The 19143-nt window shown below is 39.3% G+C and overlaps 1 protein-coding gene across 1 annotated transcript in view; it reads left to right on the forward strand.

The window, feature by feature from the left end:
- Positions 1–17035: 17035 nt before the first annotated feature.
- The window catches only part of PKIB (protein kinase (cAMP-dependent, catalytic) inhibitor beta), a 5252-nt gene continuing 3144 nt past the window's right edge, over positions 17036–19143 (forward strand). The window contains exon 1 of the mRNA XM_009075650.1: positions 17036–17215. Coding sequence (XP_009073898.1) covers positions 17068–17215 — 148 coding nt within the window. The 5' untranslated portion in view covers positions 17036–17067. The remainder of the gene's footprint in view (positions 17216–19143) is intronic.

The raw sequence follows: 19143 nt of genomic DNA on the forward strand, positions 1-19143 counted from the left end.
TGGAAAACACTCAGCAGTTCCTTGCAGCATGGTCAATGATTTTAGTGTCAAGTCTTAAATTAAAATACAGTGCTTTGGTTTGAATTTGGTTTTGCTCGTGTCTGGTTTAACCCTTTCTAACAGCTCAGTGCTGCTGCAGTTTTTGTCCAGGCAGTTGGGAACTAATTAGAGAGGATGACAGGTAAGAATTCATGATTTGTGGGGACAAAACAAACACAGTCATTATGGTACTCAGCTGGAAATGTGGAAGCTGTGAATGTTGGACTGACTCCAAGATCTCTTTCTTGTGTAAGAAATAGTTGCTGCATAACAGAAGCAGATTTCTTTAGGTTTCAAACATATTATTTTTCCTCTGTGTTTCAAGTGGCAGTCTGACTACTGCCAGTCCTGCCCTCCAACTTCTGTGACATACTTTGTTTCCTCCTCAAAGAAAACATTGTATTAGAGCTTAAAATGTAAAGACTAGGGCAAAACTTAAGTTGACATCAAAAGAGCAGAATTTCAGATACAATACTTCTGCACAGTGAAAAGTGCTATTGCTCAACTCGATTTCTTCCCTGGGGAATCAAAGCATTCAGGTAGGAGACAGCAGCTCAAGGCAGTTTTTCTTCCAATCACTGGGTATTCCCCTGGGTCTGTTTTCCAAAGGAGGAATGAACCCTGCCTGGTGATTTGAAGGAGGCATTGCAGAGGTGATGATTGTCTTTGTCAGCTGCAGTGAGGGGTGAGTAGATGCAGGTGCTGCCTGGCAAGCCAGAGCAAGGCAAACTCTCTGATGGGTAGGATCCCTAGGCATGCCCTTCTCCTAGGCATTACCTGTTATTTAGTTCTGAATGCCTCTCCTTTCAGATATGAAATTGGTAGGCTAAAGCAGTTTTCTGAAGCATCCAACTTGACAGGGGAAACTTTGGCATCTAGTTCTGCAGTTTGGCTCCTCTATGCTTTGCAAGTCTGCTACCTCCAGCAGAGGTGACACGGCACCTGTCGTACAAACACCTGCACTAAATTCAAGTTGAGAATACCTTGGTCAGATGTTATAAAATGAATAAATAGAACTTACTGTAGAAAAAGTTATAAAGTAAGGATCTCAGTAGTACCTGGAAAATAAATTACTTGAAATGCAAAAGTGTTTTTTTAATAAATGATGACACGACCGAATAGACTTTCCACTACCCAAACATTGTGTTTAGAAGACTCCGAATGCTCTCAATGCTACAAGACCAACAAAGGTTATCTGAGTTTACAGTAATAATCTGTCCTTGCAAATGAAATGGGCAAACGTTCATTAAAGCATCCTGCTGTATATTGGGAAGCTCTTAGATCATTAGTTTGTCTGGCACCAAGCCACTTGCCAAACTTCTAAGCGTGAGAGTTTGGTTTCTGAGTCACAGTTTTGGAAGATGCAGTAGCAGTTCAGAAAAATATATCAGAAAACAGTTCAGAAACCCTGGAGAGCTGCAAAGATGTGTAATAAGTATGCTTTTGAACTTCAAAATAGAAAAGAGAGAACCCATCAACCTACCTTCTGTATGCACATGTTCTTTTCTTCCTCTCCTCAGCACTTAGGTAACTATAAAGCAGCTAAAATCAACACACAAAATGTCAGGTTTGAAAAGGCATATGTGCAAAGAAAGCATTTTGGGCTGAGGATGTGGTTCTGAGCACTGACTGTACCAACAGTTTGCCCAGTAATCTGTCACCTGAAGTGAAAGCATGGGTTTTGGTCTTCAGGTGGGCAACAGATTTGGAACCCTGATTGTATCCTGATTATTCCAGGCATGATTTATTGAAGGGAGGGAAAAAAGAAGGGAAGAGAACAGGTTGGGAAGGAGGTTAATGGTGCTGTAGCCATTGCATTACCTCACCTGGGCTGTGTGTGAACATCAGCATGGTGGCAAACATACTTCCTTTCTGCTACTGTATAACAGGCAACTGTGACCCTGATAACATTTTCTGACCCCCTGTATTCACACTAGACTCTTCAGATCCTGGTTCTTAATTAGAAACCTATTCTTGCTGTGCCTTGCCAACTATAGTGAAATGAATTAAGCATATCTTGTAACCAATGGCCAAGGACAGTTATGTTGTTGAAGTTTCTTCTGGATAGTGGTAATTAAGCAAAACCAGTAAAATAGGCATAATCGACATGTACAAGAAGAAAACTAATTTTGCAGAGTGCTAAAAGCTTCAAGGAAGATTTTTCTGTAAGTTTATGCTCTCTTTATTGTATCAGCTACTGTGGCAGAAATGTTGAGGTGGAAGTAGTGCAATTTATTTTGAAGTGTTTTGAAATCCAGTAATCTCTCTATGATGAACCCATATCTACTTCAAAATGCTGGTCTTTGTATTATTATTCTGGTAACTTCCTGGAGCAGCATTTTTATAACTAGTACCTGTGAAACAGGCAAGGGTTGTCTGAGCCCTTCACAAAGTTTGTACTGGGTTTCATTAAGTATTATCATTTGAAAGTGCAGAGGAAAGAATGTTCATTCAAGAGAGAACATGGGGAAGAAAAGGTTGTATTTGACAAGTGCTGAATTGTTGAATAGATTGGTGTAGACATCAGTGTGGTTTCACATTGTACCCGAATCAATATGTAAGTTGTTTGAAGGCTAACTTAATATAACCATTTAAACAAATTGTTTCTTTTTTAATCTTCATGTCTAGGTTAAATATTTGAAATAGAGAAGACACTGTACAGAAAAGGAATATGTATCTAGGTGAATTGTTTTCTATTTCTGCTCCTAACTTTATATTTCCACTAACATCCACTGAAATGTCTCGTTTTCCCTTTATTAACAAAGTAATTGGCTGATGGGAACAGTTTGTGGTAAGACCCCTATCTCAATTGCCCCAGTGTGCATCTAAAGGAACATCACTCTTGTGGGATTGCTCTAGACTTAGAGCAGTTGAGTTTTACTCAGCATGGGTCCTCTGTGTTGGAAGAAACCTATTCAATGGTAAATAAAACCCCATCTTCCCCCCCAGTCTCCTACCTGTGGGTGACTGACCCTTGATAAATGTCAGGTGGAGACTGTCTTGATTTGGTACAGAACACTGAATTATTTCCTCAGCTAATTTTTCTTCAGTGTTCTTTTCCTTTTTTTTTACGCTCTGCCAACATACTCAGCACACAGGAAGCTTTTTTTTTTTTATTTGTATGTCTTCAAATTGTTTCAGCCTTTTGATTTTTAAAAGCAGAGAGGTTTTTCTAGTGGCAGTTTGCTTCTCTAGCAGTTATGCTACAGCAGATTATTTTTGAGGAGACAAGGGAAGCCAGAGCTGCTGGCACAGCTTAAGCAGTGGCTTTCTTCTGTAGCTCATGCCCAACCTCTCTTGAAGAAAGACCACACAGTGGGCTGAAGGTGTAGCTGAACCATGAACTTTAAGGTACTTAGCATTTTGTGGGGCAGAATTGGGCAGGTTTCCAAGAAGCCATACTAGATCTCCCTCTTCTCATAGACTAATCAGTTCTCTGTGCAAATCACCTTACAGCTAATACAAAATTAAGCAGTATGGTTATTTCCAGGTAGTTTTCTTGTCTGCTGTGAAACTCCTGGTGAAATATGAACTCTGTTGTAAACATTTGGTGAAAATGTGTTGGGAAAGTATTAATCTTACAACAGTGTGCAATCGGTTTCTATGCTGTAGTTATGTGTTTTCCCTTTGGATAGCAGAATGCCATTGGACAGCCACAGCTTGCTTGCTTACACACTGTCCAGGCAGCTGTTGCTACCTTTGGGATGAACGTAACAGCACTGCTGGTACAGAGAGATTTTCCTTCTTTATGGGAGGATGGAGAATTCCTTTAATGACATGGTTGTTAAAGACTTATTTTTGTACCAGAAATGCCCTGAATGCCTGGCTGAAGTCCAGAAGTCTACCTGTAGGGCATGTGCTCCTGTATGTGAGTTTGTAGTCTGTTCATTTATTTTCAATGTATGCAAGTTTTGCTTCCCTCTTGGCTTAGTGTTTTGCTGTAGTCAGCTGAAAGCCAGACATTGAGATCATGTTCTCGTTGTTTCTGGGTGTCTCTGATATTCATCATCCCCTTTTTGCTGTCCTGTAAGTAGCTTTTTTTCTTATGCTCTCATTTGCTGTATTCTACCAATTGTGCTATCTCTTTTAACCTGCTTGTGAAATATTTTAACAGGGTTCCATGAGCATCTACCATTCCTAAAGAACTTTAGTTAAAGAGCTGTGTTTGTCTCCTTACTGCCTTGAACAGACTCAGCAAAAAGAGAAATTACCCTTTATTTAAATGTTTGTGGCTATGTCAATGTTCTGCTCACTGGGCTTCACACAATGTGGAAGTTGTCTTTGTCTTTCTAGGCTCTCCTTTGAAACACTAGAGCAAGCTTCTTGTTTGGTATAATAAATGTGGTTAGATTAAAAGCCAAAAAGACTCCAGATTATATGTAAAGATTTTGTTCTTTGGCTGTGACTGTTGGTGCTTTGGGGAGTTCCCTGCTGAGCAGTACAGAAATAGGTTCAGCCTCTCTGTGGGTGCGTATTTTCTTTCTTCAGAGGGGGAGAAACCATTTATGTAGCCCTTCAGATGCAGATTGCCCAGTCAGTTCTGCAGAGATATCTGCATTATAGCCAAGTTTCTGGAGCAATCTGTGGCCATGAGTCTGAGGTTGAGCACTGGACACAAACAGTTCTGAACTGAGCACCAGTAGCTGCTTGTGCTTGGACCTGGCACAACAGTCATTACAAATTTGAGGGACACTTCATAGTTTAGGGAGGAGTGTTCAAACTTCTCAAGCAAACAAATCTTGCCTTTACTTTTTTCCCCTCTATCAGAGTAAATGAGCCGGGCTTTTATGGAGGGGTATCTGCAGGGATTTATTTTCTGTCAGTACTCTCCTAAACCTCTGTTCCATTGAACAAATCTGTAGTGGTTTGGTTGATGTTGTAAGGAATAGAATATGACCCATAGTTTTAAAATGAGAATAGCATACAGGTCTGTTTGATGAAAGGTCATGCCTTTTCATCTGCAGTCAAGAAAATGTAGAATTAATTCTGTATTTTTTAAAAGAAAAACACAAGATATAAATAAAATAAACCTTTCAACTGCTCATTTTAAAGTGAGACATAAAAATGTAGCTGAGAAGACCAGAGAAAAATGTTTCATATGGAGCCTGTAGTCCTTAGTAGCTCTTCACAACAAGAGGTCATATGCAGAAGGAATCCCCTGAAATCTCACCATCTGCAGTTTTCCACCCAGATTCATGCAAAACTCTAGGGAGGAGGCGTAGGCTTTACTCATCTCCAGTGTTGAGTGGAGTTTAGGAAAAGAGAATCCACCATCTCTAAGGATGTGCACTCCTCAGCACAGCATGACAAGCATCCTTCTTGGTTTTGACCTTTCAAATATATAGGTCTTAATGCAAAAGTAAATGCCAGTACATAAAACAAGGACTAAATGTTTTGAGTACTACAACATCAGCATAATCCCCCAACGATCTGCACTTGTGAGTCAGTATCACTTTGAGGTTTTGTTTTGAAAAGCTCAACTCATACTTCCACAAAAAGCTTCTGTGGAGTTTCCATGAGGCAATGCAATTAGGTCTGTGTGTTTCTGGAAAGATGCAGCTTTGTAAATGTGTCCTCCAAAATGATCTTGGTTTCAATCTATCTAGAAACAGAAGTATCAGTTTGCAGTAAGATTCACTCAGTGATAGTACCTTAATAAGACAAAATGGGGGGGGCAAGTCCCACTTCTAAGGAATTTGCATGGAAAATAAATTTAAAAAAAAGAGAAATTAATTTACATTGCTGGATGTCAGGCTGTAATATGATTCTGCTGGCAAAGCTAAAATAGGAAATGTTCAGAGCTCATAGATATTTTAGAACAGGTCATTAGCTTAGCAGATGGGAAAAATTTGTTTCTGAGCATTCAGCAGTTCCTGAACTCACATGTTACACAGGTATGTATACACTCTGGCCAAATGCCATGGAGGCTGCAAAACCTGAAGAGGAGCTTGCAAGGGGGGGGTTTTTTTCAGTTAAACATAAAATCCAAAGGCTACTGAGTGTCAGTGCTAAACAGTAATCTTTGCACAATGAGAAATGGGTTATTTCAGGTGCCTTGTTCATCAGCATCAGAGTGCCCTCAGCAAGTGAGTGAAATGGCAGATGTGAGTAACTTCCCCTCTGCAGGTTGCTCATTATTCTGTCTTTCCGTGGGGAGGTGCTGTCTGGGGAAGAACCTCTGAGGGGACAGTGGAGACTCTTGCTGTGGTTCTCCTGTGGGACATAGTGAGAGAGGCTGGATGGGGAGGGGGGCACTGGCACTTTCTGCATGGAGCAAGCATGTCTGGGGGTGTGAATTTGTTGCTCTACAGGGACAGAGAAAGAGCAGGGAAGGCATTTGAAGCCATGGAAGAGTAGGAAAAGGGGAGGCAGGGCTGGTGCTGCATATCTCAGGGTAAGGGAGGATGGAATTGGAGGATGTCCCATCTCCTGCATGACCTGTGTGGCTGCCAGAGTTTGACCATCTTGGTCTCAGTGCTGGATGAGAGCACAAAGGAACCACCCTCCTTTGATAAAGCCAAGCAAGGTCTGGGCTTTCCATGTCTCCTTACACTTTAGGAAATGTCCTGGATCACTGGAGCTGTATACAGGCTCTTTCCAGAGTGAAGAAACCCAGTGAGCTCATGTTTGTGTGCAGGGACAAAACCAGCAAGTGAGAATTTCAGAGACAGCGAAGAGCACTCACCATTTCTGTAGCAACTCAAACTGACTGTCCTGTGCTGACTTGCCCTAACTACTGGCAAGCCACTCTTCAGGAGCAGTTGGTGGTCTCTCTCTTGCCTGGGCCCAGTAAAAAAGTTTTATTAAAACTGCTGTGTTTCAGGAACAACATGGTTCCAACAGGCCCCTATGCAGTGGGAGTGCAGATTCCTTTACACAGTGAAAAAGTTTTCAGTATGAAAATCCTATTCAATTCTGCTGGAAAAGGAAACAAACTAAAAACATTTGCTCAGAATGATCTTGCTTGTTGCTTTTGCTATTCCTCATGAAAAATGGCTCTGCTCTAACATTTCAAAATTAAACCCACCTCTCACACAGAATATAGCAGACTAAATGTTAAAGTGAAGTTAAAAAGATGAGGAGAAAGCAAGCTGATTGTTAAGCTTTTACAACCAGAAGATTCAGTATGTGGAGCTTCTACTTAAAGTGGTGTGTATGACAAATTGGAACAACACTTGATGACTTGTTTATATTTTGGTTTCCATCCCTCCACTTTTCCTTAAGTGTCAATGGCTCATGCAGATTAAGAAAGTTAAATAAAAGTACTACAGTTGGTGACATCCCAGCTAAAATAGATTAAGGGTCCAGCTGTACTTAGAATCATAGAATTGTACAATGGTTTGGGTTGGAAGGGATCTTAAAAGGTCATTTAGTCCAACTCCCCTGTCATGGACAGGGACATCAGCAGCTAGATCAGGCTGCTCAGTAGCCCTGTTCAACCTGACTTTGAATGTTTCCAGGGATGGGACATCTACCACCTCTCTGGGCAACCTGTTTCAGTGTTTTACCACCCTCTATAAAAAACATCTTCCTTATACCTAATCTAAATTGACTCTCCATCAGTTTAAAACCATTACCTCTTGTCCTATCACAATAGGCCATGCTAAAAAGTCTGTCCCAATCTTTCTTCTAAACTCCCTTTAAGTACTGAAAGTCTGCAAGTGCTTCATTCAAATCATTCCTAAAAAGTACACTTTAACTTTCTACTGTCATCTTTTAAATCCTCCTATATATACTGGTTGTTTTCAAAGCCTCATTACCATTTGGGATATAAATACACCTTTTTTGGCTTCCCATTTGAAGGATTTTGTCCACATGTTTCAGTAGCAGGCCATGTTTACTGATCATTTACCATCTGCCCTAATTTGAGATAATTTTAATTGAATGAATTTAAAATACAAGAATTCAACCATGTGGAAATTACCTGACTGCCAGCCTCATACATGCCTTGGAAAGGTCTGTTTGGTGCTTGTTCTTGAACAACAGATAGGCTATAATATTATGGATTTCCTTTTAGGGCTTACTGTTTTGAGAGACAATAATTTTCCTCAATTGCCAAGTAAGCTCAGAGAGACCATAAAATAATTTCCTTAGTATATTTTGCTAGAATTTTGATTGAAATATGTCTTTTTTTTTAACCAAACTAGTCTATAACTGTGAAGCCCTAAGATAAGAAGGCTGTTTTAATGCCCTAAGCTAAGGACATTGGAGGGTAATAGAGATGATTTATACTTTCATAAAATAGAAGTATATTGAAAGACTAAAGAAATTAAACCAAATGAATCCCAGGTGTAATTCTACTGACTTGTTTAGGCTTGTAACTTGTATGAATTTTGCCTATTAGGCCTATTCTCATAGGAAAAAGAGACACTCTGAAATAGCATGGAAGTCAGGGAGGGATATTAATAGCTGTGATCAATAGTACCCTTTCACCAGAGATGTGGAGGAAACAAATGGAGTCATCTAAAAATAGGAAGGCAGGCAAAAGTATAGTACTGCAGATAAACCCTTCACCTGAAGCATAAAATTAATCCAAAATAAGTTGTAAGGAAAAGTTTCTTAATGTGTACTATGGATAATTATATAGCCTATTTGTTTCCCTCATAAGTCCTCAAGGGGTTGTGGGCTTGTGGATTTTTGATTTATTCCATTTATTTCATTGGTGATCCTCAGTGGAGCAGTGTGTAACTGGCTCATTCCCAGAAAATTTAAACTCTTTCAAACATTTGAGCACCCATATTGTTTATTCTGTGGAAGATGTTTTTCCTCCAGTCTCAACATTTTCCATCAGAGGAGTAAATCTGAGGCTTGCCTTGTTCTGATCCTTTGTGCCTGTGAGTGGGTGTAAATACCCTGCAGTGTCTGACCATTACAGTGCAGTCACAGATTTTCTGCTCCAGACAGATAAGTAGAGACTGTATCATCAGGTGTCTGATCCACTGGAGACAACTCTTATCAGCAAATCTTTCTGGGACAAGTCAGACTCAGTGATCTGCTCTTGAACATCAAAGATCTCGTTCCAAGTGCTGTCTCCTGTCTGTATTATCAAATTTCAGTAGAAGCAACAGAAGCCTTGCAATTAGATAAAGTTAAGTACATGCACAACTGCAGGGTCAAATTGTAAACCTGTTCTATCAAGATATGTTTCAGTGAATTGCAATTGATTGAATTTATTTTTTTTTACTTGCAAGTTAAAGCCTATTGTAAATATAATTGGGAAAGTCTTGTAAATCAAGGTCATTATTTGCATTACAAGCCCAAAGGAAGACAGATTTCTTAAATCTCAGCCTATTTTCTTGGTGAGTCACCTTGGGATGGGGCAAATTTTTCTACCTGTAATTTCATTAAAATCAGTAAACAGGACTACGGCCAAGATTAAACAGGTAAGCTCTAGAGGATATGACCTGAGTGGAATTATATTAGAGTAAGCATGATGTATGTTGGAGAATGAAATGAAAATGAAAAAATGATCCATATATCGAAGAAATGTTGTTTCTGAGGCAAAAAAAATATGCTAAAGTATAAATAAAATATAAATGAAACATACAGAGCAGGGAACTGAGGGTCCAGATTTAAAATGCAATTTTCAAAGACCGTGCAGCAAAGTCATATAACCTCTCAAAATGTAGCTGTATGTCCTATTGATTTTTTGTCTTTGTGAATGTCAAAGTCACTGGCATGTCAAGCATAGCAGTAGGAAACTTCAGTAACTCATTAAAGGCTGCTTCAGTGTACCAGGTTGAGTTGCAGTTGAGAGTTGGCTCCATTTTGTCTGTATGTCTTCCCTTGAGGGCAAACAGAACCAAAATGATTTCACAGAACTTCTCAGCACCTGTGGTGGCCTAAGAAAATGGTAAACTCAAAGTTTTTCATGAGAGAAAATGTCTTTTATTGGTTAGAAAAATGTAATTGGAAAAACTTTTGGGCAGAGATGGCTTTATAGGGTTATCCTACAATAGTTCACTTATATTGGATAAAGGCCTTTTACTACCCTTGAACTGAATTAATAAAATAATATTTTATTAACTAATTAAACATTTATTGACTTGAGAAAACACAATTTTCTTTCCAACATCCTATCCAGTGAAGAATGCCAAATGAAGTATTTTGGATGGGATTTCCAGAAGCATTTGTAGATGAGCCAGAAGAATAGTTCAGGAAACCCACATCACTCGTGAATTGCTAGAAGCAACTGAAGTGAGAAACATACGAATAATTATGGGGGAAAATAGTTACTCAGAGCTCGTGGTAAAAGCAACGAATGCTGAGACCCTGAGAACTGTGTTTGAGTAAGTGTTGGGGTGATTTCTGCAAGATATCTTAGTGGCTCTTAGGCTGATACTTGCTGTTTGTGAAGAGGATGGTAGAGGTACTCACAGCAACAATAAACACTAGTGAAATAGCAGAAGTTGTCAACAGGTTTATCAGTCAGACTGCTGCTTAAGGAAGCTAGCAGAATAATAAAAACTTGAAGTGTTAGATTTACAGACCTGCTCATGACAAAGACAGGCAAGCTTTGTTGCAGTTGCTGTTGTAAAGAAAATAAAATTAGCCTTTAGAAGTATGTTAGTACTTTAATTGGAGGCTTAAGCTGACCTTGGTTTAAATGCTGTATCCAGACCTCTGTGAGTAAGTAGCAATTTAATAGTAAGTTTCACTTCAGTTTTTGTTGATTTGGTTTGTGTTCATTTTTGGTGGATTTTTTGTTTGTTGGTTTGGGTTTTTTTGTATAAGAACAGACTGCTATGAGTAATTCTTGGTCTGGAAATAGTGACTCCTCCTTGTGTGTGCCTGGCACTATGAAACCAGAATGCAGAAATGAGAAATGTAAATAGGAAAGTTTTGCTCCAAATTGAATTAAAGAATGGTGCTTGGATTTGGTTAGATTTTTGCTTTTCCAGAGTGCTCATCAGATATAAGCTATATCATTACAAGACAGAGAGTATCCTGTCTTATCTTCAAGTGAAGAAATGCTAAGGGGTGTGACTGCAAAACTGGCTAAACCCAAATATTTCCACATCAGTAAGGTGCAACTGAGCTGACCAGGGAAGAAGTCCAAGCACAGGGTGGGATGGTCTCCCAGACTGATTCAGGCCATAACAAATACAGCTTATAGGTTTGAAGAAGGAAGAATCATACAAGTAAAATATGATTAATCTGTTTTTATATATAATTATGGAATGTTATCTGGCTGAGACAAAGATAAAATCAGAAGTTGGCTTTCATTTGCATAACTAAAACAATAAAGTGATTCTGAGAGCTTGTCTTGCTTTTTAATGGAAGTCCTGTGCTTTGAAGGCTTAGGGACTTGCAAGGTGCCTGCAGCTGTTCACATGCAATTCCTGCTCACTGCCAGACTGTTACCACCTAACTGCTGAATGGAAAGAAGCACTGGCTTACATCCTTCCAGAGTTTCATGATGGCAAGATAACCCTTTCTCCAAACCCACTTCTACCTGCAGAGTACCCTCTGGAGGTCTGAACACGAAATAAAGAGGGACTTTTCTCACTGGAACAGAGATGCTGGCAGGGCAAAGAAGGTGCACACTTGTGCCGAACCTCTCATTACAGCTGCTTGTTCTTTTGATCACTCCAAATAATATCAGTCTGTAAGGGCTGTCACTCCATATTCAGTTGCCAAGACATCACAGTATGTGCCATATCAACAAAATAATTTATCCCCCTTAAAAAATATATAAAACCAAATTCCTTAGTGTAGTAAACTGCCCTTGTATTTCTTGTGCAAACTCTTCAGGTTTCCTACTTGTGGATGTATTGAGATAATTACACACATATTCTTTTAATCAAAAAAGCACCTGCTTTAGTGCTACCTAGTTAGTTTGCTGCTAATCCATAGGTTCTCTGTCATGCTCATCTTGTGAAATGAAAATTCTGATGAATGACCAAAATATAAGAAGAATTAGGTTGGTCAGTTGTTTTGTTTCCACTGAGCTTCATTTCTTACTCTGTATTGGGGGATGTGTTTGATTTCTTTCCAGCATAGCTAATGAGTTAGAGTAGAATTGTGTTTTCTGTGAAGTCGTTCATGTCTGTCATGGCTCTTGGTCACTCACAGACATTGGAAAAGTGACATCTTGCTTGCCTGGTATTGACTGCCTTCAGCTAATGTCACTTCATTTATTACTTGCTGCAGAAAACTTCTGATTCAGTTGTCAGTATCATGACCTCTTCTCTCTCCCTTATTTTCTTTCACAAGGGGAAAATTGTGCCATTACTTAGAACTGCTATTAGTTTGATAATGTGTTCTCCTGTGCATCAGAGTACTGTGTGTACTCAGGGTCAAACACAGCTCACAGCAAAGCTTTCTATTCTGTACAGGTTTGTAGAGGATGAACCACACTATCCTGTGCATTCTCCAGAAGCACAAAAGGAGCATGACTAATAAGTTATGTGGCTTTTGTTTCTCTTGTCTTTCCCATGAGTATAATATTGCCTTTATGGAAGTGTATAGAAAATTAAACAGAAAGTTTCAAAGTACCATTCTGAAGAAAAAAAAGTCCTATGGCTTTGGCCAAGGTTATCAGATTCTGTGCCCCAAAATGATGAGCATCTGAACAACAGGATCATGACTTTCATTCAGAGCTTCTGAGAGCACTAAGGCAGGAAATGGAGGAATGGTGTAATCATGATATTCGAGGCTGACCAGTTTGGTATTAGGAAAATCATGTATGGAAGCCATTTTTTTACATTATCAATAAGAATGGTGCTTCTGGTGCAAGAGTGCAGAGCAAGTCACATATCCAGAGCAGAAGTAACACAAAAGACACTTGTGTTAAAAATCTGTCCAGCTGTGTAGAACCGAAAGTGAAAACCTGTTATACATAAACCAGACTTTCAAATATCATCCCCAAAATCATGTCTTATATGGGCTGTAACATCCAGACTGAGACAGATGTAGGACTCAGACCTTTTCTGCACTGTAGGTTTACTGAGATGGGATATAATTTTGTTTCCCTGTATGGGAAAACAGCTCATGAATTTTTTAGAGAACATGCACTAGAAAGGCCAGCTCTGTTGGTACAGGAAACCCAAATCATCTTTCTAACATGTAATAATAAAAGGAACTCTTGTTTCAACTTTTGTGGTGTATTAAAAAGCCTGAAAGCTAACAAATCTACTTGTTTTTCCTTACTGAATCACTTGTAACATTCATATAGTTGGCTATATTTCTTCAGTGTATTAAGAAATGTGTGGTCTCTTGTCCTAAGCCCCAAACAGAATCGAGACCCCTGTGTTTGACATATGTATGATAAAGACCACTTGTTTTTCTTTCCGTGTGCTTCCCAGTGCTAGGGTTCCCCATGTGTTACAAATGTTACTGATGTGAAAAAACACATAAGAGGAATTTTTCTCACAAAATTTGTTATACAAGTGCCCAGGTTACTGTTAGTCACCATATTAATCTCTAGGCTGTCTTCCTTAAAAGCATGGATGCTCCTAGGGGTTGCTTTTTAACTTTTCTATGGTCCAGAAATGTCTCAGGATAAAGCATAAAGATTATGTGAGCACATATAATGAGAATGTTCCTATTCTGAGACCTTTGGGAAGAGGAGGCAAAGCCGTCAGGATGCAGCTGTAGCAGAAGTGGATGTGAAAGTGTGGCAACTGCATAGCAAGGAGATGTGGTTTTCATCTCAGTTGCACAGTGGGAAGTACTTAATTCAATAAGTTTTCTGTTCTCCTTCCTTAGAAAGTTTTGAACCTGTAGGCTTTGAGGGTAAAGGTGCTTAGAGACCTCTTACTACTTACAAGTAAATAAAACCAAACCAAACACCACTGAAAGGACTCAAGTTCTTTCTGAATATAGTAAGATGCTAAAATTCATCTTGCAGTAAGAGACCCCCGAGACAGAATCAGTCAATCTGGCTCTGAAAGTCCTACTTGGCTATTGCATTTGTCATCTGTTTGTGAGAGGAATTCATGCTTTCCAGTTTGTTCCTACTAAGGGGCATTCAAAAGGAACAGTGTTTTGGAAGTGTAGCTTTCTCTGATAGCATAGGCAGAGACTATTCATAGGACCTAAGAGAAAGGTTTTTGACAAGTGCCTGAGTGGCAAGGAGTGATGTGTTTGGTCTTTCAGTCTCCTGTGCGGAGTTGCCACAATACCAATATCAAGAACCTTTTGACATTTCCTGAGGAGTAGTTTGTCCTTCCAAGCAGAACAAAACCAGTATTTTGTCTGTGTTAGTAGAAAGATCAGGAAAAAAACCAGCTTTCACAAATACTTACCATGGATTTATCAACTTCTTAACAGATAAGAATGAGGAAGAGGCAGCATTGACATTTAATATGGACTGTGGCACCTGCTACAACTGAGCACCATGAAGCATTATTTCCTTTGATCCTCAGCACAAGTTGTTTTAGGAGACTTATTTGTTCTTTTCCTTTGTCATTTATTTAAATAAATTTTCACCAGCTTCTGTGACTCATTTTCCCCCAAGGGGCTGGCTATGTTGCCAACACAAGAAGATTCTAAGATTAACAAACTAGTCCTCTCTCAGAGAAAATGCTACCGGTAGTTTACTTGCCATTTTTTTTGTCTGAGGATGCTTACTCGAATGCTTGATAGATCAAGTACGGAAGCAACTTGTTTTGAATAATGTCTATCATATATTTGGAGGTGACCTTAACTTTTGATTTATATGGAGCTAAATGGACTTAAGTTTTTAATATCTGTTCTAAGCCTACTGGGGAAATCCTTCATCTTTGAAATATACTTAGAGAACATCCTGTGCTAGTGTACGTATACACAGTGTAAGTATAGAAAAAACAAAGGTGAAAACATAATGATAACTGCTACGTATATAAAGGTTGGTGTACTTTTATTATTTTTAGATAGCTACGTTTGAGTTACGGGCGCCAGATGGATGGATAATGATCAGCTGATTTTCTGTCTGACAGATGTTCTAGATTTGTCCGTGCAGACTTTTTTAATCAAGTGCATAAATCAAAATTCATGTGTCCTTCATCATCTTCTTGGGTTGGCTAGTATTATGCAATGAAGGGAGATTGCATCAGAGGAGAAAGAGATGTGCTGGAGAGGAAAGGGAGGGATTTGAAACAAGTGCACAAGATGGAAAAGGTGAAACTGTACTGCAGGAAAGAGTAGTTTTCATACAGCATGAGTTGTAGAGCAAATTTTCTCCATTTAAAAAGTAACCATTTTGGGACCAAAGCATCCATGCAGGAGATGAAAGAGTGGAAAAAAGCCCACAAGGCAGGCTTGAGAAAGTCTTCGGTGTGTTTTGATATTTATGTCATTCTGTAGATCTTTGTGCTGATGAGAGAATGTTGATGCACATACTTCTATGTATTTTCTCAAGTTGCATTCTTGAGTGTCCATGTATAGTTTTTATACTTATATAATTTTGTCACTTATGGAAAAGATTGATTGGGACTTGACCTGTTTTCATGCAGGACAGGAAACCTCTACTTAATCTCCAGGTCAGAACTTTCAGTTACTGAGTTTGGTTAGAGGAAGTGGTTTTCTTGCACATTCAGGTCATCTTTCAGACTCCCAGATTTTACTTGTGCCTTCATTTCTTGCCAAGGATTCATTTCTTTTATTATAAAGTATTTAGTGATACAAATAAGATTAAGAATATTTATTCTTGGTTTTGAAGTGACACAGCTGAAAGCTGAAAGGCACTTTGAGGGAGAAAATGTTTGTGGTGGAAATGCCAGGTCAGCATAAATAATCCAATTTCTGCCCCTTCTTTCCTGCACATCATAGCAAGTCATGTTTGATCTCTATTTATACTGAGGTTTTGTATCCATGAAATAAACCCACTAATATTTCCCAACTTTAGCAGAATTTTAGAAAGGGAACTATGAAAAACACTAACATGATTGAGACTTTCCTTATCCAATTCTTATTCTAAATCCAGCAGCTGTCAAACAAAAGCTAATAGCTTTCCATCAGATTGATCTCCAGCCCCATCTGTATCCCTTCCCACACAAAGCACCAACCATATTTACACAGAGACAACATTCCTGTTCTCACATTGCACAGAGAATTGCAAGTAACTGTTCTTTTTAATTGAGTAATGGATACCTAATTATTAGAAATTATTAGAAATTATTAGAATATTAGAAATTATTAGAAATTTTCAGAATTTATTGTGTAAATTCTGGTATGATTGTCTTTTACTAATGGCAGTTTTCACACACTATCCCTGTGTGCCACTTGCAGCTAAGTATCACCTTCTTCTGCTCTGGTGTTGCTTAATCTGTTGCCTGGAGTGTGGTCCTGGCTGATCCAAAGCCCATTTTGGTCAGCAGTTTCCCCATTCAGTTCAATGGATTTTGAGACAGGGATTGAGGGAGCGAGCACTGTTGGTTCTATTATTTCCAGGATTGAATTATTTATTAGATAAAAGTCACATGCACAAGTGGAGGTCAAACCAGGCTAATAAGGAGCAGAGGAAAACATGTGGTTTGATATCTGCAGGATAAAGAAATTTTATGAAGAGTCTCAGTTTGGTTTTTGAAAGGGTTTTTTTTGTGGGTTAATTTGCTGCTGTGTTAAATGAGTTTTTTCTAACAAGATTCTAAATAAGAATCTGAACAAAATTCATAATAAAGAAAACATGCTTTATGTCAGACTGTATGACAACAGAGTTTCAGTTCCCTTCCAAGTAGTGGTATGGCAAAACCACTTAAAAAGAGGGAACAGGTCATAAAAAGATCTACAGATGGCTGGCAGATAGGGCTGTTGCTGACCCTATTCACAGGTTTCTTGTAGGTAGAGAGTTGTTAGCTGTGCTAGTCTGATGTGCAGATGGCACCGCAAGGAAATGCACAGACTTTGTTTTATCTTCTTCTAGGACACAAATAAAGCTTAAGCACTCTGTATTGAAACTTATGGCTTTCAATAACGAAAGAACCATTGGGCAAAGCCTCTGGCTGTTGTATCGTTGAGCAGGTGATTAGCATCCATGGAACTACAGCTGTTTTCTTCTTCTGTTTGTTCCACATACAGATGTTGCTATGAGGAAAGGAGTCAGCAATGACTGATGTGGAGCCTGTGGTGACAGATTTTGCAGCATCAGGACGGGCAGGCCGACGGAACGCCTTACCAGATATCCTGGGCTCTCCTGCTGGTGCTGGGACTTCAGACCTGCCACACAAACTGGCTGAGCTCTCTGTTTCAGAAGGTAAGGGCTGCTCATTCAGAAAGGGACATTTTTAGGCAGTCATCCTTTGCTTTCTCCTGAAGACTTCTGCTACCACACAGTTTTGATGTCAATACTAATATTTCTTTCTTCATATAGAATTAAATTCAACTTTCCAAAGCAGTTATCACTTCTACCTCCTGAAGAGACAAGTTAGTGTTAACCCAGACTAAGTCTGCCATATCCCCCACAGGTTCAGTCTTTAGCAGACTGGGGAGACAGTTCAATGCTGGGAGCTGAATTGCAGCTCCCCTGAGGAAGAGCAAACAGAGTTGCATTGCTGGACAGCTTGGAAAACATTAGTCCAGCTACAGATTGGGGTCTACTCTTGCACTGAGGTAACAGCACAAGACAGCAAGCTCTGCTGTTAATCCAATGACAACTGTCCTAGCTCAGGCATATACATGAAAAGTAGGGTTTATAGCGATTTACTCCTGCAACTAAGCTTTCAACTTTGCTATCTGAGACCAGTTCCCTATTTTGCCATGTCCTTTAACTTGATAAGGTGCTCTGTTGATTTAGCATAGTTCTAATCAACACCAGCTTTCCATGTGAGCTCTTTTTGCTTCCAGAGTGACTTCAGGGTGATTTTCAGATTCAGAAAAATCTGGTTTCTAATGCCTATGATGTGAAAATTATAGGTTGGCCCTGAGCATGGCTTGCCCCTACTTTTTTAAGTTTCTGATTTTTCAGGAAAACTTTTCTTCTCATGCCCATCACTGTTGCTGCTGTGACAAATGCCACAACAACAGATGGTCTCACATCCATGAGCAGTAATGGTGTGGGTGCAGCACAGGGGAAGGCAGGTCTGTGCTGAGGTGTGGAGGGCCCATGAATCTGAACTGAAGTAGATTATAGGAGGATTCCTAGTCTACAAGGATGCATGTCCTCCTTTTACATTGCCCAAAGCAATTACAGTATGCTGACTTTACAGCCTCCTAAAGCACCATACAGGCTGGGGCAGATGATTTCTTTGATAACAAATTGTTCTTGCCTTGGTGACTTGATTTATATTCATGTATTTGGGGTTCTGTAATCTAAACCTGACATGGACCCATTGATGGACTGCTGGGCAGGTATAAAGAACATTTCCAGGAGTGAGAAGGGACTGAATGATTACATCCTGACTTGAACCTGGAAAAGAGAGGAAAATAAGAATCAGAATGGAGAAGGAATTACTTTTGCAAAAGGAAAGTGTGAAGATTCATGAAGGAAAGAGGGTGGACATAAATTAAAAATGGGAAAGTCAGCAAGGTCAGACACCCACAGGCTGCAGGGCAGTAGTGAGGGGAACTGGGAGAATATGGAAGAGCAGGTGGGAAGGGCACAGTGTCAGAGCACATTCAAAGTAAAGCTGGGAGCTGTGTGAGTCCAGTTAAAACTTCTTTGTCTTGAGGAAAGATTTTTTCCCTATTAATATGAAAATTGTGTCTTCATCAGATTTTCTCCTCCTGGTGTGTACAACTGAAGCACCGGAAATCCATTCCAAAGTACAAATGGTCACTTAACATTTAATGTTCTAGTTTTCAAATATTATGGGGTTTTTTTGTTCCAAATAGCTCTTCCATCTGGCATGGTAGGGCTCCAGCAGGAGGGAACTGTTTCCCTTATCAAAGTGGAGGCAGATGGAAATTTATATTGTTGTGAGTGTCAGGAGCTGTGGAAGAGAAGTGACTAGTCCAGCTCACTGAAATATTCATTGCTATATTATGTGTAACTAACCTATGCATTGTTTAAAGCAGTGAACCTTGAGGGAGGTGCACTATGTTAAAGCATAAAACAATATAACAGCTGTAGATAAGTTTCTCATGTTTATTTCACTTTGGCCTCTGGAAAGTTTAGTAATTGGAAAGAGTATACTTTTGAAAGCAGAAAAGAGTTCTCTCTTTGGTCTTTTTTTTTTTTTTTTT

Source organism: Acanthisitta chloris, unplaced genomic scaffold, assembly GCF_000695815.1.
Source record: "Acanthisitta chloris isolate BGI_N310 unplaced genomic scaffold, ASM69581v1 scaffold5175, whole genome shotgun sequence".
In the NCBI taxonomy this organism is placed as follows: Eukaryota; Metazoa; Chordata; class Aves; order Passeriformes; family Acanthisittidae; genus Acanthisitta; species Acanthisitta chloris.